Source organism: Balaenoptera musculus, chromosome 16, assembly GCF_009873245.2.
Source record: "Balaenoptera musculus isolate JJ_BM4_2016_0621 chromosome 16, mBalMus1.pri.v3, whole genome shotgun sequence".
Taxonomy (NCBI): domain Eukaryota; kingdom Metazoa; phylum Chordata; class Mammalia; order Artiodactyla; family Balaenopteridae; genus Balaenoptera; species Balaenoptera musculus.
In genome coordinates, this window is record NC_045800.1 from 70217328 (window position 1) to 70240716 (window position 23389).

At 35.1% G+C, this 23389-nt stretch overlaps 1 protein-coding gene across 8 annotated transcripts in view; it reads left to right on the forward strand.

Annotated features, from left to right (window-relative positions):
* The window catches only part of JMJD1C (jumonji domain containing 1C), a 318677-nt gene that overhangs the window by 224088 nt on the left and 71200 nt on the right, over nt 1-23389 (forward strand). For 7 of the 8 annotated variants that reach the window (XR_005016920.1, XM_036829659.1, XM_036829660.1 and 4 more), the window contains exon 3: nt 20630-20743. The exons of the other annotated variant lie outside the window; for it this stretch is intronic. Coding sequence is in view for 5 of the 7 variants with exons in the window: in XM_036829660.1 (XP_036685555.1) it covers nt 20630-20743 (114 nt within the window). In the remaining 2 variants the exon portion in view is untranslated. The remainder of the gene's footprint in view (nt 1-20629; nt 20744-23389) is intronic. 8 annotated transcript variants of the gene reach the window in all.

The window sequence follows — 23389 nt, forward strand, 5'->3', positions numbered from 1 at the left end:
TGATGGTTACATGTCATACATTTGTCCAAACCCATAGAATGTACAACACCAAGAGTGAACCCTAATGTAAATGTTGGACTTTGGTGATGATGATGTGTCAGTTGTGGGTTCATTGATTATAACAAAACAAATGTATCACTGTTTCAGAATGCTCATAATAGGGGAGGTTGTGCATGTGTGGGAATAGGGGCTATATGGGAACTCTGAATTTTTCACTCAATTTTGCTGTGAACCTACAAGTGCTTTAAGAAATAAAGTCTATTTAAAACTTTTAAAATAAAGAAGGGGAAAGATATGAGGTTGGCTAGTACACTCAGGATAGGGTGCAGTTGGGGTAAAAAGATTGTGACAGTCACTTCTGAGTCTTACCAAGTTCTTTTGTCTATTTATGCCACACAGCTTTCACTGCTAATAACATAACTATAAGAACCAGAGTTGAATGTGAGCCAGGGAACTCAGTGGAGGGAAGGGGCCAGGTAGACTCAATACTTGCCTACTTTTGCGGGAGTATCTAAGCCTGGCCGCAAGTATAATTCACCAAAGACTTGCTGAGCAGCTGTTCCTTTCATCTTTTACATTTTTGGCAAAAGACACCTAAGACCATAATGGGTGTCACCAGTGAATGCCCATTTTAGAGGTGACATAGCTATCAATATGTAGGTGACATGATCTGAGCTTAATGAATAGATTACATTACTTGGTGTTTCCATGTATTCTCTTTCTGTATATTCTCTTTGTGTCTGATGTGCCACACAGGATGCTTGCACTCTTTACTAATCATATCTTAGGAATTCATACATCTCATTTTTTCCTGTTATCTAGAACGGAATTAGTTGTTATCCAAAAAATACAACATGCACACATTTTCAGCACTTTATTATGCCATATAGTCCTACCCATAAAGAAAATTCTTAAGTAACAATGATTTTACCTGGTAATACTCTTTTTTAAAATTAATTTTTATTAAAGTATAGCTGCTTTACAATGTTGTGTTGGTTTCTACTGTACAGCAAAATGAATCAGCTATACGTATATATATATATATCCCCTCTTTTTTGGATTTCCTTCCCATTTAGGTCACCACAGAGCATTGAGTAGAGTTCCCTGTGCTATATAGTAGCACTCATTAGTTATCTATTTTATACATAGTATCAGTAGTGTATATATGTCACTCCCAGTCTCCCAATTCCTCCCACCCCCCACTCCCTTTCCCCCTTGGTATCCATACATTTGTTCTCTATGTCTGTGTCTCTGCTTCTGCTTTGCAAATAAGATCATCTATACCATTTTTCTAGATTACACATATATGCGTTAATATACGATATTTGTTTTTCTCTTTCTGACTTACTTCACTCTGTATGACAGTCTCTAGGTCCATAGCTGGTAATACTCTTGATAAACATTGAACACTCTTGCTGTTCATGTTGTAGTGTCCTACATAAACAAATACCCCCTGCAAACGAAGCAACTGACAGAGGATTAATCTCCAAAATTTACAAGCAGCTCATGCCTCTCAATATCAAAAAAAACAAACAACTCAGTCCAAAAATGGGCAGAAGACCTAAATATTTCTCCAAAGAAGATACACAGATTGCCAACAAATACATGAAAAGATGCTCAACACCACTAATCATTTGAGAAATGCAAATCAAAACTACAATGAGGTATCACCTCACACCGGTCGGAATGGTCATCATCAAAAAATCTACAAACAATAAATGCTGGAGAGGGTGTGGAGAAAAGGGAACCCTCTTGCACTGCTGGGGGGAATGTAAATTGATACAGCCACTATGGAGAACAGTATGGAGGTTCCTTAAAAAACTAAAAATAGAACTACCATATGACCCAGCAATCCCACTACTGGGCATATACCCTGAGAAAACCATAATTCAAAAAGAGTCATGTACCACAGTGTTCATTGCAGCTCTGTTTACAATAGCCAGGACATGGAAGCAACCTAAGTGTCCATCGACAGATGAATGGATAAAGAAGATGTGGCACATATATACAATGGAATATTACTCAGCCGTAAAAAGAAACGAAATTGAGTTATTTGTAGTGAGGTGGATGGACCTAGAGACTGTCATACAGAGTGAAGTAAGTCAGAAAGAGAAAAACAAATACCGTATGCTAACATATATACATGGAATCTAAGAAAAAAAAAAAAAAGGTTTTGAAGAGCCTAGGGGCAGGACAGGAATAAAGATGCAGATGTAGAGAATGGACTTGAGGACACGGGGAGGGGGAAGGGTAAGCTGGGACGAAGTGAGAGAGTGGCATGGACATATAAACACTACCAATGTAAAATAGCTAGTGGGAAGCAGCTGCATAGCACAGGGAGATCAGCTCAGTGCTTTGTGTCCACCTAGAGGGGTGGGATAGGGAGGGTGGGAGGGAGACGCAAGGGGGAGGAGATACGGGGATATATGTATATGTATAGCTGATTCACTTTGTTATAGAGCAGAAACTAATACACCATTGTAAAGCAAGTATACTCCAGTAAAGATGTTTAAAAAAAAAAAATCATCAGTAAGTAGATTACCAGATATGTTTTTACTAAAAAAAATAATAAATGAATACCCTCTGCATGTAGGAATGCTTTCTTTCTGAGATATTACTACTTCATAAGGCAGCTCATCCCATTACTGCATAGCTAAAAGTGTTATAAAGCTTTTCCTAACATTGACCCAAAATCTAGCTGTACACAACTTCCGTATATTAACCTACTTTATCTTCTAGGCGCTGTTTGTTAAATCTTTTGGGTCAGGGACTCCTTTGAAAATCTGATAGAAGCTATCAAGAGCCCTTTTCCCAGGGGAAAAAAAATTCTCACATTCGTAAATTTTTAACAAATAATTTCAAGGATTTTTTGGACTCCTTGAAGGCTTTTTTTAAAAACCCAGGTTGAGATCCTCTGCTCTAGAGCAAGTTATGTCAAGTTCTTCCTATATATTAAAGTGTAATAAAGACTTAGGCTAAACATTCCCAGTTCCTTTAAGCAGTCTTAACATGACTTGATTTTAGACAGACCTTTGCTATCCACGTCACCTACTTTTATTTATATTTTAATGTCTATATCTTTCTGAATGGGATGCCTTTAATTTTCATTTGAAATCACCTCAATCTATTGGGACTGTTATTCATATATTTGGAACACTCTATAATAGCAGTTGTAGCATTCACATCACACAGTACATTCTTGCCTTATACGCAGTTTCTGTTTAGCTTCATCTTTGCATCATCCAAAATCTCTGGGACAATGCTTAACACATTGTAGATATTCCAGTGAATGTTTGTAGAATGAATAAAACTTCCTAATGCTTTTTTTGCATCAAAAGCTGCCAAGCAAGTTTTACCACATATTATACTAATGCATGCCTGTGAGGGATGGGGTGGGAGTGTGTGTTGCACCATAGTTAAGTAGTAGCTTTTTGGAACCTAAACTGGGGATTTAACGTTACTCTTTAAATTTCCTTGTACAAGAGCAGTTATTTCCTCTATTATCTAGAGAAGATGCCAAGGAAAACAAAATAGTGATAACTCTTACTTTCTGTATGTAATATGCACAGTGGATATATACCACATCATAGGGGCTGCACAAACGTTTGCTAACTGGATGAATAATTAATGGTCATAAACTTGTAATAACTAAAGTATGTAATTTGAGAGCTTGATTCACTATTAGTGAATGTTTTATGCTTCATATATGTTTTTTTAAAATTGAAGTATAGTTGATTTACAATGTTGTGTTAATTTCTGCTACACAGCAAAGTGATTTAGCCATACATACACATTCTTTTTTATATTCTTTTCCATTATGGTTTATCAAAGAACACTGAATATAGTTCCCTGTGCTATACAGTAGGACCTTGTTGTCCATCCATTCCGTACATACCACAAGTCTGTTCTCTATTTCTGTGAGTCTGTTTCGTAGATAGGTTCATTTGTGTCATATTTTAGGTTCTACATATAAGTGATATCATTCTAAAGATGAGCACCTTTAATTATAACTTCATGTATGCTTTGTAGATGTCAGGATAGGACACTTAACCTTAGTGTCCCCCATTTTCTCCTCCCTATCCCCCAAATTGCTGTAATTGATCATACATGATAGAAGACTGTAATGTAATTTTGGGCCTTCACCTCCTTGGGTCACGATCTTAAGCCAACTCATTCTTGGTTCATAGTTCATGTGACCTGGGAGATTTTTTTGCTGCTTCATAGGCAATTTTAATCAGCTTGGAAATCTTTTTTGTTGAATGATTAACTATACTTTTGGCTCTTCATATCTTCTCTTGAGGAACTTCCTCTGTGTTCCTCCTACTGAGTAGAAGGTAAGGAACAGCAATGATTGTAACTCTCATCTTTTTTAAGCATCAAGAGAAAACTACCTTTGTGGTTATATTGTTTACTATATTGGCTCTGTTCCCTCTTTCCATTTAATCTAGGGACGGCAGCATTGCCACTTTCTGAGCCTGCTGCTTTAACTGCGTGATATTTTTAGGAATCCAAGGCATCTTTAAATAGGTATCTCTCTGCATAATACAAAAGAGCTTATCTTCCACTAGCCCTAGGTTATTTGAATTTGAGAACCTGGTGTGTGAAATTGATTGCTACATGATTCTCACATCTCCACATTGAGAATGAGCAGCTTTCCAGTGTAAGCTGTTGATAAGCTATTTAAAGACCCTGTGCTTCCTGAGAGAGTAGGAGGTTGAGTTAGCAAAGTGACAAGGAGACTGATTTGTCAAGAGAATATCTAAGACCTGAACTGGGGCACTCTGTCCTGAGATATGATCACTCTAGACTAGGTGTTTTCAACGAACATTCATGGATCCTTGAAGCAGTGGTTCTCAAAACTGACTGAACCTCAGATTTAAGTCAGATAGCATTTTAAAACTGAGGATTAATAGGCCGGTTCAGTATTCTTTTATTTGATGGTCAGTGAGGTACAGCCACAAGAGGAGACACAGGAGAGGCACATGAAAACAAAGTTTGTTATACTCAGAGGTCCTAGAGAGAAAAAGTCACTATGCCACAAGGGAGTAGGCTCAGCCACGCAGGTGGGGAGCCAAGAGAGAACACAAGGACCTGTAGGCTAGTGTTCTTCTTGGGGGTGTCAGGTTGGATTACCCAAGTAAAAGTAAAAGAGCCAAGAAGATTTCACTGGTGCCTTTGAATGTTATTAGGTCATGGTCAGAGGAGGGCAGGAAAGGGAACTTGTGGCAGAGGCCAACCTTATCAACCTGGTGTACCTGGTCACCTGGGCCAGGGTGCTTATAGCCTATTTGTGGAGATGTTGAGGCAGTGGGGAAAATATTTTTAAAATGAAGTTTTAAAAATATTTGCAATAAAAAAAAATATTTACAATGAAGTGCCCCATCCTGAGTTTTTGATTCAGTAGATCATCAGGGTTAAAGCTTAGAAATGTATATTCTTAGAAGATTCTCCAGATGATCTTGGAAACCCCTGAAATTGTGGTGCATAATTTTATGTGTCATGTTTCTGGGGGGCTATAGCTTTCATCAGACTCTGAGAGTACACTGACCCCATAGAGGTTAAGAACACTTGCTATGAGCCACTGGTTCTCAAACTTCAAGGTGCTCCAGAATTACCCAAGGACTTGTTAAAACACAGATTTCTAGGCCCTACCTCTCAGAAATTCTGATTCTGGTAGGGGTGAAGGCTGAGAACTTGCATTTTAAACTAGTTACTTGATACTGTTGATGCAGCTGGACAGAGGTCTATCCTTTGAGAACCACTGTTTTAGGACTTGGCTAACAACACTCTGTGCCTTCAGCACTAAGCTCTGGAAGTAAAGTAAACCTTTCAGGATTCTTTACCAATTAATGTAGTAATAAACTTAATGAAGCTTATCAAAGCTCAATCTAGTTCACTACTGTAAGAGAATGGTAAAGACAACTCCCTCCTTGCTGGCAAAGCAAGTGGCAGTGGAAAGTACACAGGCATTTTTAGTTGACCCATTGATAAATCTGTTTCATAAGCAATTGCTTCTTTGTAAAAAATTTTTTTTATTGAAGTATAGTTGATATACAATATTATATATTACAGGTATGCAGTATAGTGATTCACAGATTTTAAAGGTTATGCTCCATTTATAGTTATTATAAAATATTGGCTATATTCCCTGTGTTGTACAATATATCCTTGTAGCTTATTTTATACATAATGGTTTGTATCTTTAATCCCCTCCCCCTTCCCTCTCCCCACTGATAACCACTAGTTCTGTATATCTGTGAGTTTGCTTCTTTTGTTACATTCAGTAGTTTGTTGTGTTTTAGCAGTTGCTTCCTTATGTAGCATTTCTTCCCATCAGAGTAGAAAAATTCATAGTTCCATGACCATTTAAATGGTTTGATTTTTTTTTTTTTTAAGCTAAATAATGTAACCTTTTGAGTATGCTCATGTTGTCCAAGGCCAAGTAGAATACAGCTCGAAGTTTGACCTAAATGTGTTGGGAAGAAGGAAAGATGATCCTAAGGATTCCTGAAATCAGGAAAAATGGTTCTACTTTAAAAAGCTCCTAAAAACATGTGGTCAGTGGTCAATGCAGAGAAGTTTTCAAATCCCTAAGGAGAAAACAACTGTTTGAAAAGCTATAAAACACTACTAAATCCACAGGAGTCCCAAAGAAGTTTATTTGTCCAGATTGCTTACAGGCTGTCTGAAACTTTGAAGGAAACTAAGATCCTGGAAGGAATCTATTATCCATGAAGAGTCTAATTGTGAAACTTTCCTCTCTCTCTACAGAGATAAACTTAAGCAAGGCTTCTGGGCATCACTAATGGGCCTTAGCTTTTCCCCTCCCCACTTAGCCTTAGGACTTTTGTTGCCTCATTCCCTTAGAGGGAGATGTCCTCAATGAAACAGGAACTGACCTAAACAGAGCTTTAGAGGGGAGAGATTTCTTTAAAGGAAGTGTAGCAAACTTATATTAGTGGTTATTGACCTGAAATTAGGTAATGGGTATTCGTTTTCTCTGGGGTTTTTTGTTTTTGTGGGTTTTTTTCCAATATAACTTTCAGTTGTCCTGTAATATTTAGAAGGGAAGGAAAGTTCATTTTGAATGAATCATAATTTGTTAGTAATTCAAAGAAAACACTTTAGTGCCGAGGTCTTTACGTGAAGTTCTCTCTTCCATTGTAGCCTTTTAACTTGGCATTGTAGTTAGTACTTTATTTCAGGCCTGTCAGAATGTTGGCATAAGTTATAATACTTAACGAAATATGCCTGAAACGTTGATAACTTTGGCATTACCATATTTTGAATCTAAATACTACTTAGCATATGGATCATTATCACTTAAAATGTATTAATTTTTAAAATAACCAAAATAGCTACTCTATTATACTTAATGGAAGTTGTGAATCCTCCTTGTTAGTTGAAAAATTCCGCTTCCAGATTGTTGCTGACATCATCAGAGTTTTTGACAAACAAGGAGATAATGGGGAAATAATTGTAGAGGCTTTGTTGACTTGTGCTGCACAAGTAACAGATGTTTGCCAGACAGAAATGAACAAAACCAATAAAGAAATAGATATCCTATTCAGCTTTCCAAGAGTACAAGCAGTGAAATGATTAATAAAAATTGGAAAAAATATTTTAAAATATTTTATTTAGCTTAACTTTTAATTTCTTCTGTGATTTTGTGATTATTAGCATTTTAACACATGCTTTGCATTTATGGTTGAGTAGATTTAATTTTGTAATTTTTTTATTCTCACAAAATTACATTTACTTTTTCAACGTAAGAGATGAAGGATCTGTGGATTACAGAAATTCTGTGCCACAAAAGTCTCCCATGTAGTTATTTCTGCCAAACAGAACAAGTCTTGGTTAACTTAATTTATTCTGAAATGGGAGATGTTACTTTTTACTTTTAATTCTGCCACCTTGTGTCAATAATACATGAACATTAAGCAGTACTCTTTTTTTTTTTTTTAATTTTTATTTATTATTTATTTATTATGTTTATTTTTGGCTGTGTTGGGTCTTTGTTTCTGTGTGAGGGCTTTCTCCAGTTGCGGCGAGTGGGGGCCACTCTTCATCGCGGTGCGCGGGCCTGTCACTATCGCGGCCTCTCTTGTTGCGGAGCAGAGGCTCCAGACGCTCAGGCTCAGTAGTTGTGGCTCACGGGCCCAGTTGCTCCGCGGCATGTGGGATCTTCCCAGACCAGGGCTCGAACCCGTGTCCCCTGCATTGGCAGGCAGATTCTCAACCACTGCGCCACCAGGGAAGCCCAGCAGTACTCTTTTTATGCTTTCTTATATGCAAAAGCAGTAGTAGCAGTGTTTATGGAAAGTTTGGTTTAATTTTGTTTATCTTCACTTTGCTCTTAAACATTAAATTGCTTAATGAATACATTATTAGAATCTTAGAATTGGAAAAAAATCTTTGATATTTCATAAACAACCCCTTGCCAAAGCCAGAAATGGGATCCTTCAGTGACAAGCTTGCCAAGTTAGTTTTCATCCAGATTCTTCTTGATTGCTTCTTGTTATTGGAAGCTCACTACTTCATGAGTAAGTCTCCCTTGGTTTGATAGTGTTTAATTATTAAAAATTTGTACATTCTTTGTGCTGAGCTAGAATTGGTGTTTATGGAAATCTTACTTACAAGCTTCTTCCTTTTCAAATTACCCAACCCTTTAAGTAATTGTACATAGTTTAATTATTGTTTGCTCTCCTCTTCTCCATTCCTTCAAATGATCCTAATAAATCGTGATTTTTAAGTGTCGACACACCTCAGTTTGTAATTGTTCCTCTTCTATTATGATGTCCCAAATTGAACAAGATATTCAGAGATGGTATGACCAGTGCAAAATCTAAAGGGACCAATACCTCCCTTGGTCTGGGTACTTTGTGTCAAAATTTGATTTGTCACCGCTCTGTCCTCTCTTTTTAAAAAATACATGACTTCTATTGGCTTAGTGTCTTGAAATCCTCCAGAATTCTTTCATATGAATTTCTAGGAAGCTAGATCTCCCTTACATTCTACCTATGTAGTTGATTTTTTCAACCTAAAAATAGAACCTAACCTTTTGATTATTAACTTTGGGAGTAATCTAGTTCTTAATTGCATTTTTTGTGAGATATATTTTGGAATCATTCTGTCATTTATTAATTTGCAAATAAAGGTAGCCTTCAAGTGATAGTATGTAAGACCAAAGATGAAGAGATGCTATGTTATAGGTTAAAAGTGGTACTATTATTCAGTACTGTTTAACTAGGTACAAATGTACCAAGAACTGTCATCTAGCCCATATTTCATTGACTTACCTATTGCAAATTTTCTTGATAAAAGTAACCTTTGTTTTTATTACAAGACAAATTACTCTCAGTGAGTATATTTGGCTCTTAGGAACTATCACTGTGTGGGTTTTTTTGTTTGTTTTTTCATGATTCTAATTATACATCTTGGAGTTTTGCTGGAGTTCATTTACTAGCATGTAGTTTTTTTCTAAATTGCCCCTTTCCTCCTTTATAAATATTAATACGTACCTCTCTCTAATATCTTGATAATGTCATGGTTTTTTTCAAAGATTGCCAGTAATGGCTCTGAGTTTATATCTATCAATTTAATATTCTAACATGTAATATTTTTTAAATTAATTAATTAATTAATTTTTATTTTTGCTGTGTTGGGTCTTCGTTTCTGTGCGAGGGCTTTCTCCAGTTGCGGCAAGCGGGGGCCACTCTTCGTCGCGGTGCGCGGTCCTCTCACCATCGCGGCCTCTCTTGTTGCAGAGCACAGGCTCCAGATGCGCAAGCTCAGTAATTGTGGCTCACGGGCCTAGTTGCTCCGCAGCATGTGGGATCTTCCCAGACCAGGGCTCGAACCCGTGTCCCCTGTATTAGCAGGCAGATTCTCAACCACTGCGCCACCAGGGAAGCCCTCTAACATGTAATTTATTTGAACCCTCTAAACTTAGAATTTTGGTTGTTTAACAAAAGCATGAAGATTTTCCTATTATTTTTGTGATAGTAGAGAAGTGAAGAAGGCCTAAATATCCAACACTGAGAAAAGGCGTAATAAACTTAATGTTCATTTGCTTGATTAAGTATTTATTAGGTAGCTGTTTTAAATGATGGCAATGTAATAACATGAAAAGAGTACTAAGTGGGGAATTCCCTGGCAGTCCAGTGGTTAGGACTCTGTGCTTTCACTGCAGGGGCCTGGGTTCAGTCCCTGGTTGGGAAACTAAGATCCTGCAAGCTACGTGGCACAGCCAAAAAAAAAAAAAAAAAAAAAATGCTAAGTGAAATGAGCAACTTATAAATTATACGTGCCTTAAAACTTGGTAACAAATATACATACTTGTGGAAAAAAAGCCGGAAAGTTCAATTACATGCTTAACTGGCTGAGTTCATGGTTAGAACCATGGGATCCTTTTCTTCACCCATTTCTTTTGTTTTCCAAATTATTCTCTAATGTAATTATGTTATTTATAAGGAAAACTAGTTGTTTCTTGAAACAAAGCAAAAAGGATCCTATATCTGTTTTTTATGGTTTAGTTTATTTTTAATCCCTAGTTTACACTTTCTACATTAAAAAATATTTTTTCTTGATAGAAATGATAGTGACAAAATAGGAATTAAATTAAACTCGCTTTTTCTTTTAGCTCTTAGTTTTTTATTGTCTTCTCAAATGGTGTTTTTCAGAATATAGCTTTAGAAACTCCTTTATGTTGAATGGTTTACCTAATCCTGGTTGTTTCTTCTTTCTGATAGGTGAGGTGTGTCAGTAAAGCATATTAAAAATAGATAAGTTTATTATGTTCTACCTCTTTTCCTTGGTAGTATATAATTTTGCATTTTCTTCTAGACTAGTTTCAGGTTCCTCCATTTTAAGTTCAAAGTTTAAAGTTTTATTCAGCAGATAGCAAAACACTTTGCTCTCTGCTGTCTCATGGCAACAAGCATGAAAACAATATGGTTGTTTCACACCATCTTACAATGTAAAAATCATTCATTCAGCTATGAATTAGGAAATCCACTTTCTAGTCCCAGGGCTTCTACAAACAAGTATTTTGATGAAAAAAATCACTTAATCTCTCTGAATGTCCATTTCTTCCTCTGTAAAAATGAGATTAATCTGTAAAGTTCCCTTTCTATTTTAACAGCTATCTTTCTTGTATTAAACTTTCTCATTCTCATTTTACCCCCTCGGATTTGAAAATCCACCTTTATTTTACACTAAATTCCCGTACTTACCGGATGCTATTTTGGGACTTTTTAAACTATCCATTGATTATTATTGATGTATGTTCTAGTTTCCCATTGTATTAATTAGAGCATTGAAATTTGTTGTATCTTTTAGGGCTAGTTTCCTATCATTGATTTGTATTTTTCTTTTCTTTCTCTAGAACTTTTCTGATTATATTTGCTTTTCCATAAATTTGATTTGTCTACTTACAAAAATTCTTATTGATATTTTTATCAAAGTCATATTAAAGTTATGGAATAATTTATTTAAAAATTACATATTATTGGCAGAGGTTTAAAGGAAAAATATCAAGTATTCAGAATATTATAATATGAGCAAGGGAACCAAAGTAAATCATCAAGCATGATTACTGTATTAATGAATTTTGAGGTAACTACTTCTTAAGTTGTAGTGATAATATTTCTAGTGGTTTTGAAAGAAGCGTGAATAACTTAGGAAAGAAGGTTAAGTATTTAATTCTAGTCATATTTGGCTTTATGTGGTGACAGGGTACAAGTATGGCTGTGTCCTAGTAACAGTATAAAATACAGGTTAGAGGATGAAAATTTAGGTCTAAAAATATAGTTTGGAATTATTTGTGGAAAGAAAAATTGGTTATCTCAATGGCACACACCTGTGAAGTTGTAGAGAAAGAAAAGTACAGTCAGCCCTTCCTATTTGCGGGTTCTGCATCTGAGGATGCAATCAACTTTGGAAAATTTCAGAAGAAAAAATTCCAAAAAATTTTCAAAAGCAAAACTTGAATTTGCCTTGCACCTGGCAACTATCTACATATTATTTATATTGTATTAAGTATTATAAGTAATCTAGAGATGATTTAAAGTTTATGGGAAGATGTGGGTAGGTTATATGCAAATACTGTGCTATTTTATATAAGGGACTTGAGCCTTCAAGGATTTTGATGTCCTCCTGGGCCCTGGAACCAATCCTTCGCAGATATAGAGGGATGATTTTAAGTGAAACCTCATAACATTGGGAGGAAGAAAGACTGATCAGGGAGATTCTGAAAGAGAAGTCCTAGATATGACAAACTGATAAAACTACTCTGGAGTTAGGGTATGTGCTTTATTAGTACTCAGAAAGACTAGAAGGAAAAAATAAAAGAAAGGACACTGAATTCAGCCATAATGCTTATTCAGACACAGAGACTATTTGTGTAGTGTTTTTGTGTTATCAACAGTGATTTTTCTTAGTCAACTATATGTCATAGAACCTATGATGTGATATTTACCAAGTTAAAAAATGAACACATGCTGTTGTTGCACAACTTTCCTCTTATGACTGGGGCAGTTATCAAGGATATAGGTAAGAGAGGAGGGGAAGGTGCACTAATTCAAGACATCCCATGCATATTGGTTGAATGAACGTCCTGCACGCTTAAGGGAGAGAAGAGAGTTTAAAAATCAAGATTAGGTCTGTATCATCTGGAAATCCTCTTGGAACTTCATGGTCTATTGAAGGTACGAAACTGCTACACAACCTTTGCAGTGCCTGGAAGATCTATATGGATTTATTAATGTGAAGAAGTTAATCATTTGGGCATTACCATGATGCAAGAGTTACATGTTTGATTATATATTTTCATAGAGTTATAGGGCAGTAGGGCATATTGAAAAGTATTTTCCTGAATCTAGTCAGCCTTCAAATAAGGCCATATCAAGTCCAAATCCTCTTTTAACTACTATTGTTTCTCTTGTTTTCCTATCCTTATGTCTAAAAAAGAAATACTTAAAATGCTAAGCCACTGAAACTTAGAGGTTTTTGGTTTTTTGTAAAGTCTGTATACTTGGAGAAATCCACTTGTTTGTTTAGGCTTCCATATCTATAAAGATGAGGGATTTATTTCTTTCATAGCCCAAGATAAATGGGACTAAAATGCTAGTTTAACTCTTAATTACATGTAAAAAGGTTCTACAGTTATTGGAAGGAACAGATTTTCTTCAGATAGCCATACAGTGTTGCCTTCCTTTTAAGCCTCTGTTTACTTTCTCACCTCTGTTGACTTATTCAGCTTGTAACCTAGAAACCAGCTAAAAAGGAAGGAAGTCAGAGATGTGTATTTCTGGGCAGTAACTGGAGTAGTTTCCTCTTCCTCTAGCCTGGTTTAGCTGCCAGAAAAGACCTTTTACCCAACCAAAAAAAAGAGAGAAAAAAAATTTTTAACAGTAGCTCTTCAACTTCCTTCCTTAATTCATTAAGGAAGGTATAAGCCATAAGAAGAACCAGTTTAAAGGACTGAAATGCTGCTCGCCTCAAATTGGTGCTTTTCGCTCTCTGAAAGGTGATATTTAATACCATCCCTTATGAGTTGTAAGAACAAGAGAGAATTAAGGAGACTTGATGTAAAAGCTGAGCAACCTACGCTTGCTTCCAAGTGGTTTCTCTGTATTGTTACTTCACTATTTTTATTTGTGTTAGAAATTTGCCAGTGTACCAGACCAAACTCACATTCATATATATATATATAAAAATATTTATTAAGGCCAATTTAAATATTAAGATATTTATGGTTTTCAACTAGTTGCACTTGTACCCTTTATTTGCATTAAGAATCAACTATGTAGGGCTTCCCTGGTGGCGCAGTGGTTGAGAATCTGCCTGCCAATGCAGGGGACACGGGTTCGAGCCCTGGTCCCACATGCCGCGGAGCAACTGGGCCCGTGAGCCACAACTACTGAGCCTGCGCGTCTGGAGCCTGTGCTTCGCAACAAGAGAGGCCGCGATAGTAAGAGGCCCGCGCACCGCGATGAAGAGTGGCCCCCGCTCGCCGCAACTAGAGAAAGCCCTCGCACAGAAATGAAGACCCAACACAGCCAAAAATAAATAAATAAATAAATAAATTTATTTTTTTAAAAAAAAGAATCAACTATGTAGTATTTATAGCAATGGAGAAGCATCTAACTTTAATGCAACTCTGATGTAGTATGAAATAAAAGTGAATGGTTTTTCAGTATTGACATTAATTATTTTGATTTTATAAAAATTACTGAATTATGTATCACTAGCAATATATAAATATTGTGGCATTTGGATTGTTAGCTAAGTATAGGTCTTAATGCTGTTTGATTCTGTAGGGGACTAATAGTACTTGAGGAACAAAGACATGTTTTTAAGTTAATAACACATATAGTCAAACTTGAATTTATGTGAGATTGTAAGATGAATCTTGTGAAATATTTAACTCATTCTCTAATGCACAATAAATTATAGAAAAGTAGTATGATGTATATTTAAAATTTGATAGTTTATAATGTAATAACCTGAATCAAACATTTGAGTTTCTTTGTTGTTTGTGGCTCAGAATAAGGCTGCCATATTACTCCAGTTGTTTTTTTGGTAACTTACATTACATTGAATTCTTTTAATTCCATATATGTTTTATGTTCACGTCTTAAGTAATTAATTATGAATGAATTATTAGGATGCTGTATTTTATATTTTGGCTGCGTTGGGTCTTCGTTGCTGCGTGCTGGCTTTCTCTGGTTGCAGTGAGCAGGGGCTACTCTTTGTTGCCGTGCATGGGCTTCTCATTGCGGTGGCTTCTGTTGTTGCAGAACTCGGGCTCTAGGGCGATTCGGCTTCAGTAGTTGTGGCATGCGGGCTCAGTAGTTGTGGCTTGAGGGCTCTAGAGCTCAGGCTTAGTAGTTGTGGCGCATGGGCTTAGTTGCTCCACGGCATGTGGGATCATCCAGGACCAGGGCTCGAACCCGTGTGCATTGGCAGGTGGATTCTTAACCACTGTGCCACCAGGGAAGTCCCTTTATTAACATTCTTTGAATAATCATTACTCCTCTCTTTCATCCTTAAAACAGGATTGATTGAGATTTTAAGTGCAATCCATAATAGACTAAATTTAAAATATCTGCTTTTCAGTAGTTAACCTGATGTTTTCTTTGAAATGAAATTGATACATCTGGAATAGATTTAAAGGGACAGGGCATTGGCTGGTGGCTGGAAGTTTTTCTTTTAACATAATTTGATAAAATGGTTGTGTGTGTGGTATTTTAAAAAATCAGTGTAAAATTTTAAATGTATTGAAATTGAGATACCTAACATTGGGACAAATTTATAATAAAAGACCATTCACAAACATCATTAAGAAATAGGTGAATGAAGACAGTGTTTCAGAGACACTAGTCTGCCACCTTCTTGGTCTGCCGACTTTCCGAATAAAGTCGTATTAATTGCCTCAAAAAAAAAAAAAAGATGAATGTTTTCTTGCACTTGCAGATATCTGACATTCTTCGTATTCAGTGTGTTTATTATACATACAGCACACATCTCAATTCAGACTAATCATATGTCAGGTGCTCAGTAGCCATGTATGGCCATTATAGGTTTTTATAACTGTAAACTATTTAAATTATTTTTATAAACAATGAAAATGTTTCAGGAATATTTTTTAATTTGCCAAAATAAATATTACCGGTTTGTTTTTCCTTTGAGTAAAGTGTCAGTGAGATTGTTGGTTATGTCACTTGATTTAACTTAGATTATTACTCCAGAAATGTTAAACTGTTTTTTTCCCTGCGTTTTTTAAAATATCAGTATATTTCTAAGGAGAAATGATTAAACTAAAAATAAATTCTTTACGTGAAAACACACTTGAAAGTATTTTTGATGGTTTAAAGTTATGCTTTATTTTTTCCAGCTTGAGAGATAGTTACACATTACTTGTTTTCTGCACTTTCTCCGCTTGGTAAATCTGGAAAGCAAAAACTTTGTATTTGCATTTGCTTTATGAAGGAGACAGTAGACTTGAGCTCTCAGTCTCGCCACTAGTCTGTCTTTGTCTGTTGTTAAAATTATGAGCCAGTCTCTATGGCGCAGCCAAATGAGTAATCACCAGTAATGTGACTCGTGCTGGAAGTGACTCCATCAGCACCTGTGACGGAGGATTAGTTACAGTTTACAGAGCACCGCCTCTTCCCTTCTCTCAGTGTGCCCTAAGCCAAGTAGTCGTTCTCATTTGGGTGTCTGCACTGTTGGAAGCTACTGCAGTGTGTTTCCACGCAGACAGAGTACAGTGGGAAAAGGCTTTCTCTAGCTGATGGATGGCTGTTCTCTCTATTTGGAGTATCTTACTGGTTATGTAAGCGACCTCGGGAGAAATTATCCTGACCCAGATCGGAGGATGCAGTAGTGCTTCAGCTGCAGGATTTCTTAGTCGTTAACACCACAGTGCTGATGACAAAGAGCGAGTTGTAATCCTCATCACTGCCAGGACCGAGCCAGAGCAGACAGAAAATCGTCATTTGCTCGTCGGAGACTTGTTAGGTTACAGCCTCTGCTTCGTTCTGTGGTCTTGGCTTTTCTTACTATACAATGACGACGCTGCAAGTAAGCTTAGAAATGCTTGGTTTGAGAGACATTCGCCTGTGATTTTTTAAGACTTAAGAAGTATTTAGGCTAGATTAAAAAAAAATACTGCTCAAGAACAAAATGGAAATGTCAGCAATACTTCTTGACCTTTAAAGCCTTGTCGTGGATATATGAGATTTAAAGATACTTTAAAATTCTCAAGAACAAAGTACGGTTTGTATTTTTCTGCTTTCTTTTTCTTTTGTCTTAATTTACATTTGGTTTTGCTTCTCAGCCTTAGGAATTAAGGTCACTGTCTTTTATAGATCCAGCCTTAGTGTTCTTAGTTTTAAGAATTTTTAACAATTTCATTTGTTTAGGAAGAGATTTATTGTGTGTGTAGTAATTTCATAACACTGTAAAGATAAAAAAAAAGAGCTCAGTTGTTTAAAGTATTATAGCAGAAATGTTTTAGATTAGAGTTTTAGAATATAATGTGTTAAGGGAAGTAGGGGTGTTTGTTTTGTGAGGGTTTTCTTCTGTGGTGTATTCTTGTCCCCACCCCCAACTTGTTTTCTAACAGTATCGTGTTTTTCAATAGACCTGCTTGGGTGGGAATTTGGACTTTGTTCTTTAGAGTCACTCCAGTCTTTTTTTTTTTTTAAGACTAAACCTTGACTTCTGAAATGTATCCTAGATTGTTTTCTGCTTTAATATTCCTTTAGGGAGATTTATATCAGATTTTTGTAGTTAATGAGCCTGATTTTTTTCACTTGGAAAAGGAATTGTTAAATGTTAACTGGAGATTGTTAGAAACTCAGACTGTAGACATAAACTCCATGAATTTCCAATTAAATGTTAAATGATGAGCTTTAACATGGTTTGTTTGAGCAGCTCAGTTATGTTTGAGAACTGTAGCTGATTTATTTTAAAAATATTTTTTCGAGGAGGGCTCATCTGTTCGCCTCTTCCTCATGTGAATGGAATGTGGTGCAGCATGGAGCCCCAAACAGGATACAGTTGTTCTAAGCATTCTTCCTATAGCGTGGTAGGCCCTACTAGAAATGCAGGCTCTCAACTAAGTATTTATTTTGGCTTTATACTATTTTTAAAGTACAGTTAACAAAGACAAAGGACCTTAAAAGAACTCCCAATCCATTAATAAAATTGAAAAAGTGTTTTGTTTAATTGGTAATTTTAATTTGGATTTTCAAAGGCTTTTTTCAGCATTAGAATAATAGTCTTTTTATGATTAGGGCCATATTCTACTGTGACTTTCATCAGATGGTAGCTCCTTGCTTCCCCTTAGGCTGTGGAAGTTCCTCATAGAATGGTATATCTTTAGAGTCTTGAATTACTTAGCTATGCATGAGTTCTAGTTTCTTTACATTCCAGTGCACCTAGACCCATGAAATACTTACTACATAAAAATCTGTAGGATCCATTCGCTTTTATTTAAATATTTTTTATTTTTAAGCTAATAATTATTATAATAATCTTTGAAATGGATGTGTTTGACTTGGATACAAAAGTTAATGGCTACATCATTGACTTGCCACTTTAGGGAATCAGGATGTATTTTAACTCTTAGTTTTATATGTTGTTTGTCTTTAATTTTTCCATAAAGCACGAACAGTCGCATATTTTTAGGGTTGCTTGTTTAATACATATTAAAACATTTCTTTAACAAGTACTATAAAAGTATTTATCGGCACTTGTGGGAACATATTTGTAGTTTAAAAGTAATTGCACATTTTAAAATTTGCAAGTCGTGGCCCTGTTTGCTAATATTTAAGAAGCATGGTATACTTTTGACTTCCATTTGTACATGGGTATTATAAGTATTCATGTATCAGAAATAGACCATTATAAACCAGTCTTTTAACATTTCTGATAGCTAAATTCTACCAGTGGCTTTCAATTAGATATCCTAAAATGAGAAATTCTTTATTTTAGCCTAGAAACTAAACCTTTGTTTTTTCTAACTCAGTAATTTAAATTATGATCAATTGGCCTGTTGAAATTTACCCTTAGAACTCTGACCTACCTTAAAAAGCTGAGTTCTGAGAGGTTCTCTTCACAAGAATGTTTTTCATATTATAAAATGACTAGTTCTCATAGGAAATGCAAACCACCTGTATTATTTGCTTAAGAAAGAGGCACTCAAGACTGGAGAAGTTTACTTTTTTTCTAGATCCTACTTAATTGAATTGTATGTTTAGCCACTTAGATAATACCTTTTGTAGACCTTTTTGTTAACCTTCCCAAGTTGATCTGACTTGGTACTGTTTAAAAAGAAGTAGAGCATTTGATAAAGTTCAAGGATTAAAAGTTCTCCTGAGAAGGTGGCCAGTGTTTTCTAGTTTACTAAAAACTAAACAAAGATATAATATGAAAATGTTACATACTACACTAAGGAATTTAGTTATGGTAAATGGAAAATGTTAGATGGCAGCAGTAGCAGGAGATAGCTAAATAATGGGGGAATGTCTGTCTTGAAAATGTAATTTCTCACCCAAATAAAAATACTTTTGATACATATGTAGTACTTAAAAGGTTAGCCCTAGGACATGGGAGGGAGGATATTACTGTGATTAGGTTTTCTAATCATGAATACTGAAAATAAGTGGAGGTGTAAGAGAATTTTTTTCATGTTAATTTGTGAAAGAAGATATCATTTATTAGTTCATGGTGTGGATAGTGTAGAAATAAGGCATGTTTAAAATATTTATCCTCTGTGTTTTTAGCTTTTTCAAAACACAGACTCAGTGAATCGAATTGAAAGCTTTAAAAACAATTTCTTAAATAGAGAAATTAACTGCTTAAGAGCCATTCTGAATTAAAAATCTTGAAAAGTTTTTCCCCAGAGTGTTTATTAGTTGTGATTAGTAAGATGTTAGATTTCTTTAAGACATAAATAAGAGAAGGGGGAAATACAGTGGCTTTGGATCTCCTGGGGATTTTTACTGTCTGTGCCGAAAGCTTTGGTTTACATCCAAATGGTTGCAGAAGTTGCCTGTAGCAAGAAAGATTTCCCCATGTGATATAGGTAGTTTAGCAACTTAGTTCCTTGTTTATTTCATTTTCCAAACTTAGATTCTTTTATAGTAAAGCCACTATATGTTTTTAAGACTGTGGAATATTGTTTTCATTTTTTAAGTTTTAAAGCAGTATCATGGATATAATGTACTTGGCTTTTATTCAGACTGCTTCTATTCGAAAGTGATTGTGATAGTCATAAGAAAAATGCATATATAGTACCTTTATTTCCTTCCTTCCTCTCCTGCCTCGCTCACTCCCACCCCCACCCCCACCCCAAGATATGAGTAAATTTCTTTATGTAAAAGTTGAGTCTCCTTTAAAACAATCAAATGACCATGGATTTGCTCCCCCCGCCCCCGCCCGTGTTTTGTTTTGTTTTGTTTTTTAATAGTGGAAATCTGGAGAGACTTTACTGAAAGGTCGGTTTTGTGTAATACTTCTTACCTCCCTCTTCTTTTCCTACACCCTTCCCCCATGCTGCTCTTAGTGAAGCAGCTGGATTTTTATTTGTGCTTGGGGCAGGGGCGGGGGTGAGTAGTACACGGGGTGGAGTTAAAAGACCAGATGCATCCTGATCATTTAAAATCCTTCTTGATGTGAATGAGCTAGGAAAAAAATTACACATGTAAATCGTAACTACTCTGTTTTATAAAGAATAATACTTACAATATTTTAAAGAGTTGGGGTAATATGCTCTCCTACCCAGTTTACTTTTCAGAAGCAATTTCTCTTTTTTTATATTAGAAATTTTTATACACATGTATATTTGATTATATCCCTCTTTTAAAATAAACTGGGACTTATACTGGAATTTTTTCATATCATTTCTTGAAATCTTCATTTCTTTTAAATAAATAAAGTACTCTATTGTATGGATAAAAGCATCGCTTTAGGTTATAATATGAAAACCGATACCAATTGGTATCCTAAAACCATTATGATGATGACTTTAATACATTGTATTTATATATACCCCTTCACATTTTGAGGATAAAATCCAGAAAATAACCATTAGAATTTTTTTTTTTTCTCTTACCAGACTTTCAAACCCCTGGTTGAAAAAAGTATACCCAGTTCAATCACTGCAGTAGAATTCCTTGTAGATAAACAACTGGATTTTTTAACTGAAGATAGTGCCTTTCAGCCCTACCAGGTAAGAAATTTTAGGTTGCTTTTAAAAATTAACTATTCACTAAACTTCACTGATATTCAGATATTCTTTAGAATATTCAATTCTAGCTAACATCAAGGTGTATAAGAAACCCAGTGCATCTGATAAATTTTGATTATAGGATAAATGATTCATTTATCCAGTCAACAAATATATACCAAGAACTTACTGTGAGCCAGCCAGCGTCCTGTCGCATGCACAAGTGAGCAAAATAAAAGTCCCTGCCATTCTAAATAATGTTCATTGTTAGAAAATAACTGGTTAGATATTAGTATAAATTATCTTTGTCTCCAGCTCTAAAGGTTAAGAATTGAGTCAATTAATGTAATTAAATGAGATTAGTGTTTACTATATACGTTCATATCAGTTTAGCATAATAGTAGTTCATTTTCTTTTTAAGTGGGAATTTTCCTTTAGGTTGTCATTAATTGAATTGTTCAGTTTCTAAATTTTAATTCCCAGTTGTTGCAATTTAAATACAAATACACTTAATTGGAAAAAACGTTCTCTAGTAGGTTTTTAGATTTAAATCATGTAAAGAAACTCATATCAAAAGTAGTAAGCTAAATGTTTTTTAAAATCTCTAGTTAAGTTCTGTGAGTTAATTTTTTAAGGTTGAAGTAAAAATGCACAGAAGTTTGTTTTCTTTGTATATTTGGATTTTAGGTTGAATTAAATCAGTATATTTTATAGGTTTTTTTTACTTAAATGTTTAAGATAATATAAAAAGTGCATTGAAAGAAAGTATGAGTGAACCAGTTTGACTTTCTTTTTTTTAATGGAGCTGAAAGTCAACACTCCTATTTCATTTCAGAATAGTTACTGTTTTTCAAGAGAAAAATATAGAGGCATTGTTTCCATGGAAAGAACAAGAGCTTGAGTTAATGAGCAGTGGTTTGTTGTGTGTGAAGTTATAATACTTAAGGGAATTAGTAGTGATGTTCCGCTTTTATTAGATCTACCAAAAGTAGATGATAGTTCTCTCGATTAAATGTTATTTCTTACTTTGAAGTCTACATGGGTGTTTTTGTCTTTTCACATTATTTTTCATAGTTCATTAAATGGCCTCATTTTTGTACTGTTAGCTTTTGCTCTTTGATTACAGCTAAAAATTCATAGCAGTTCCAGTTTAATATTGGAGGTGTTAGAGCATTTCCCTCGGGTTTTATTTTGTTTTGGTTTTAGTGTAAATGCCATTTAGCTTGCTATAGCCTTATTTGTCTCATTTCTAACAGACTTTTAGTGGGAATTAGACTAGGTGAGTATAGGTAAAAATCAAAGGAACCTTCCACCTCAGTATTTTAATTCTGTGGCTGCTGATTAGCACTGTAGAAGCTTGGATTTGATTTAGAGAACTGAAATCATTATGTAGAAATTACTTTTAAAAATAAACTCTTGCCAGGTGGCCTAAAACTATACAACATGTTTATTAAAATTATAGTGATTGAAAGAATTAGAAATAAAGGCTTAAGAGCTAAAGTCTTATTTGACTTGGTGATTTGTATGATTGTCTTTGTTAGCTATTTATATTTTCCCTGCTAGTATAGGTAAGTTGACCTCTGGCCTAGAAGGATACGATCATCCAAAGGTGATGGTGATTCACTTGACATTTTAACCATTTGTGCTTCACAAATAATGTGAATTCTCAGTTCTAAGAGATCAGAAGGAATTACACTAACAGCACTTGGTTTAGGATGCAGCATACCTTAATTTTAGTGTTTCTTAAGAGTTTTACAAGTAATAAATGGTATACAATAAAGCTTTTTTGTATGTATTTTAATTTTTATATTTAATGTTTTTAAAACCAGGTTAAAAATATAAAAAGTTTCTCCAGTATGTACATTATAGACAGCTACTGTAATATTTTGAATGAAAGTTTACTCCAGAGACTGAAGATGGCTTAGTCTAGGTTTTCAAAGTTATTTATTTAAATGAATTTATAAAATATAGACATACTCTACATAAAGGAAATACTTTTAGAGTTCATGTAATTAGAGTGGCTTTATCCCACAATGCTTTTCTCTAACCAGTTGTCCAAACAGTACATTAAATTCCTTGGCATGTTAAACATGGCAGCTGTTCCTGGCATAGATTTTGTAAATAGGGCCTTGATAAATCTTAACCTTTGGGTAACCATATGTAAGTCGAAGGGCGTTTGGGGAAAATTGAACAAGTTTTTAAAATGGTCTCCCTGTTTTTTCCCATTTCTTTAAATTTCATGAGGCAGTTTCTTCTGAATCTGGGTGTTAATTGTCCTTTGTAGACTTCTTATGTGGGATGGGGAAAAAAGTCTTCTTTGGAAATGGCCTTTCTGTATAGAGTACACCTAAGTTTTGTTTGAAAAATTCCCACAAGTGATGCTTCACTGTGAATCTGTTTAAATAGTTTTATAGTGGGAATTCCCATTCACCATCTTTCTCCTTGAGTGCTCAGCATTTTAGTCTGTAGTAGTATGCTCCCTTTAGTTACCTTTATAGTGGTACAGCCCTATTTTTAAATATATCACAATAGCATATATTGTAAGGTAATGGTTAGGAAACAGATGACTCAGAATTAATACAGATCCTTTCACTTTTAGGTCACTGGTTTGCACTTTTCTTTCTGAATCACTTCAGTGTATTGAGTATC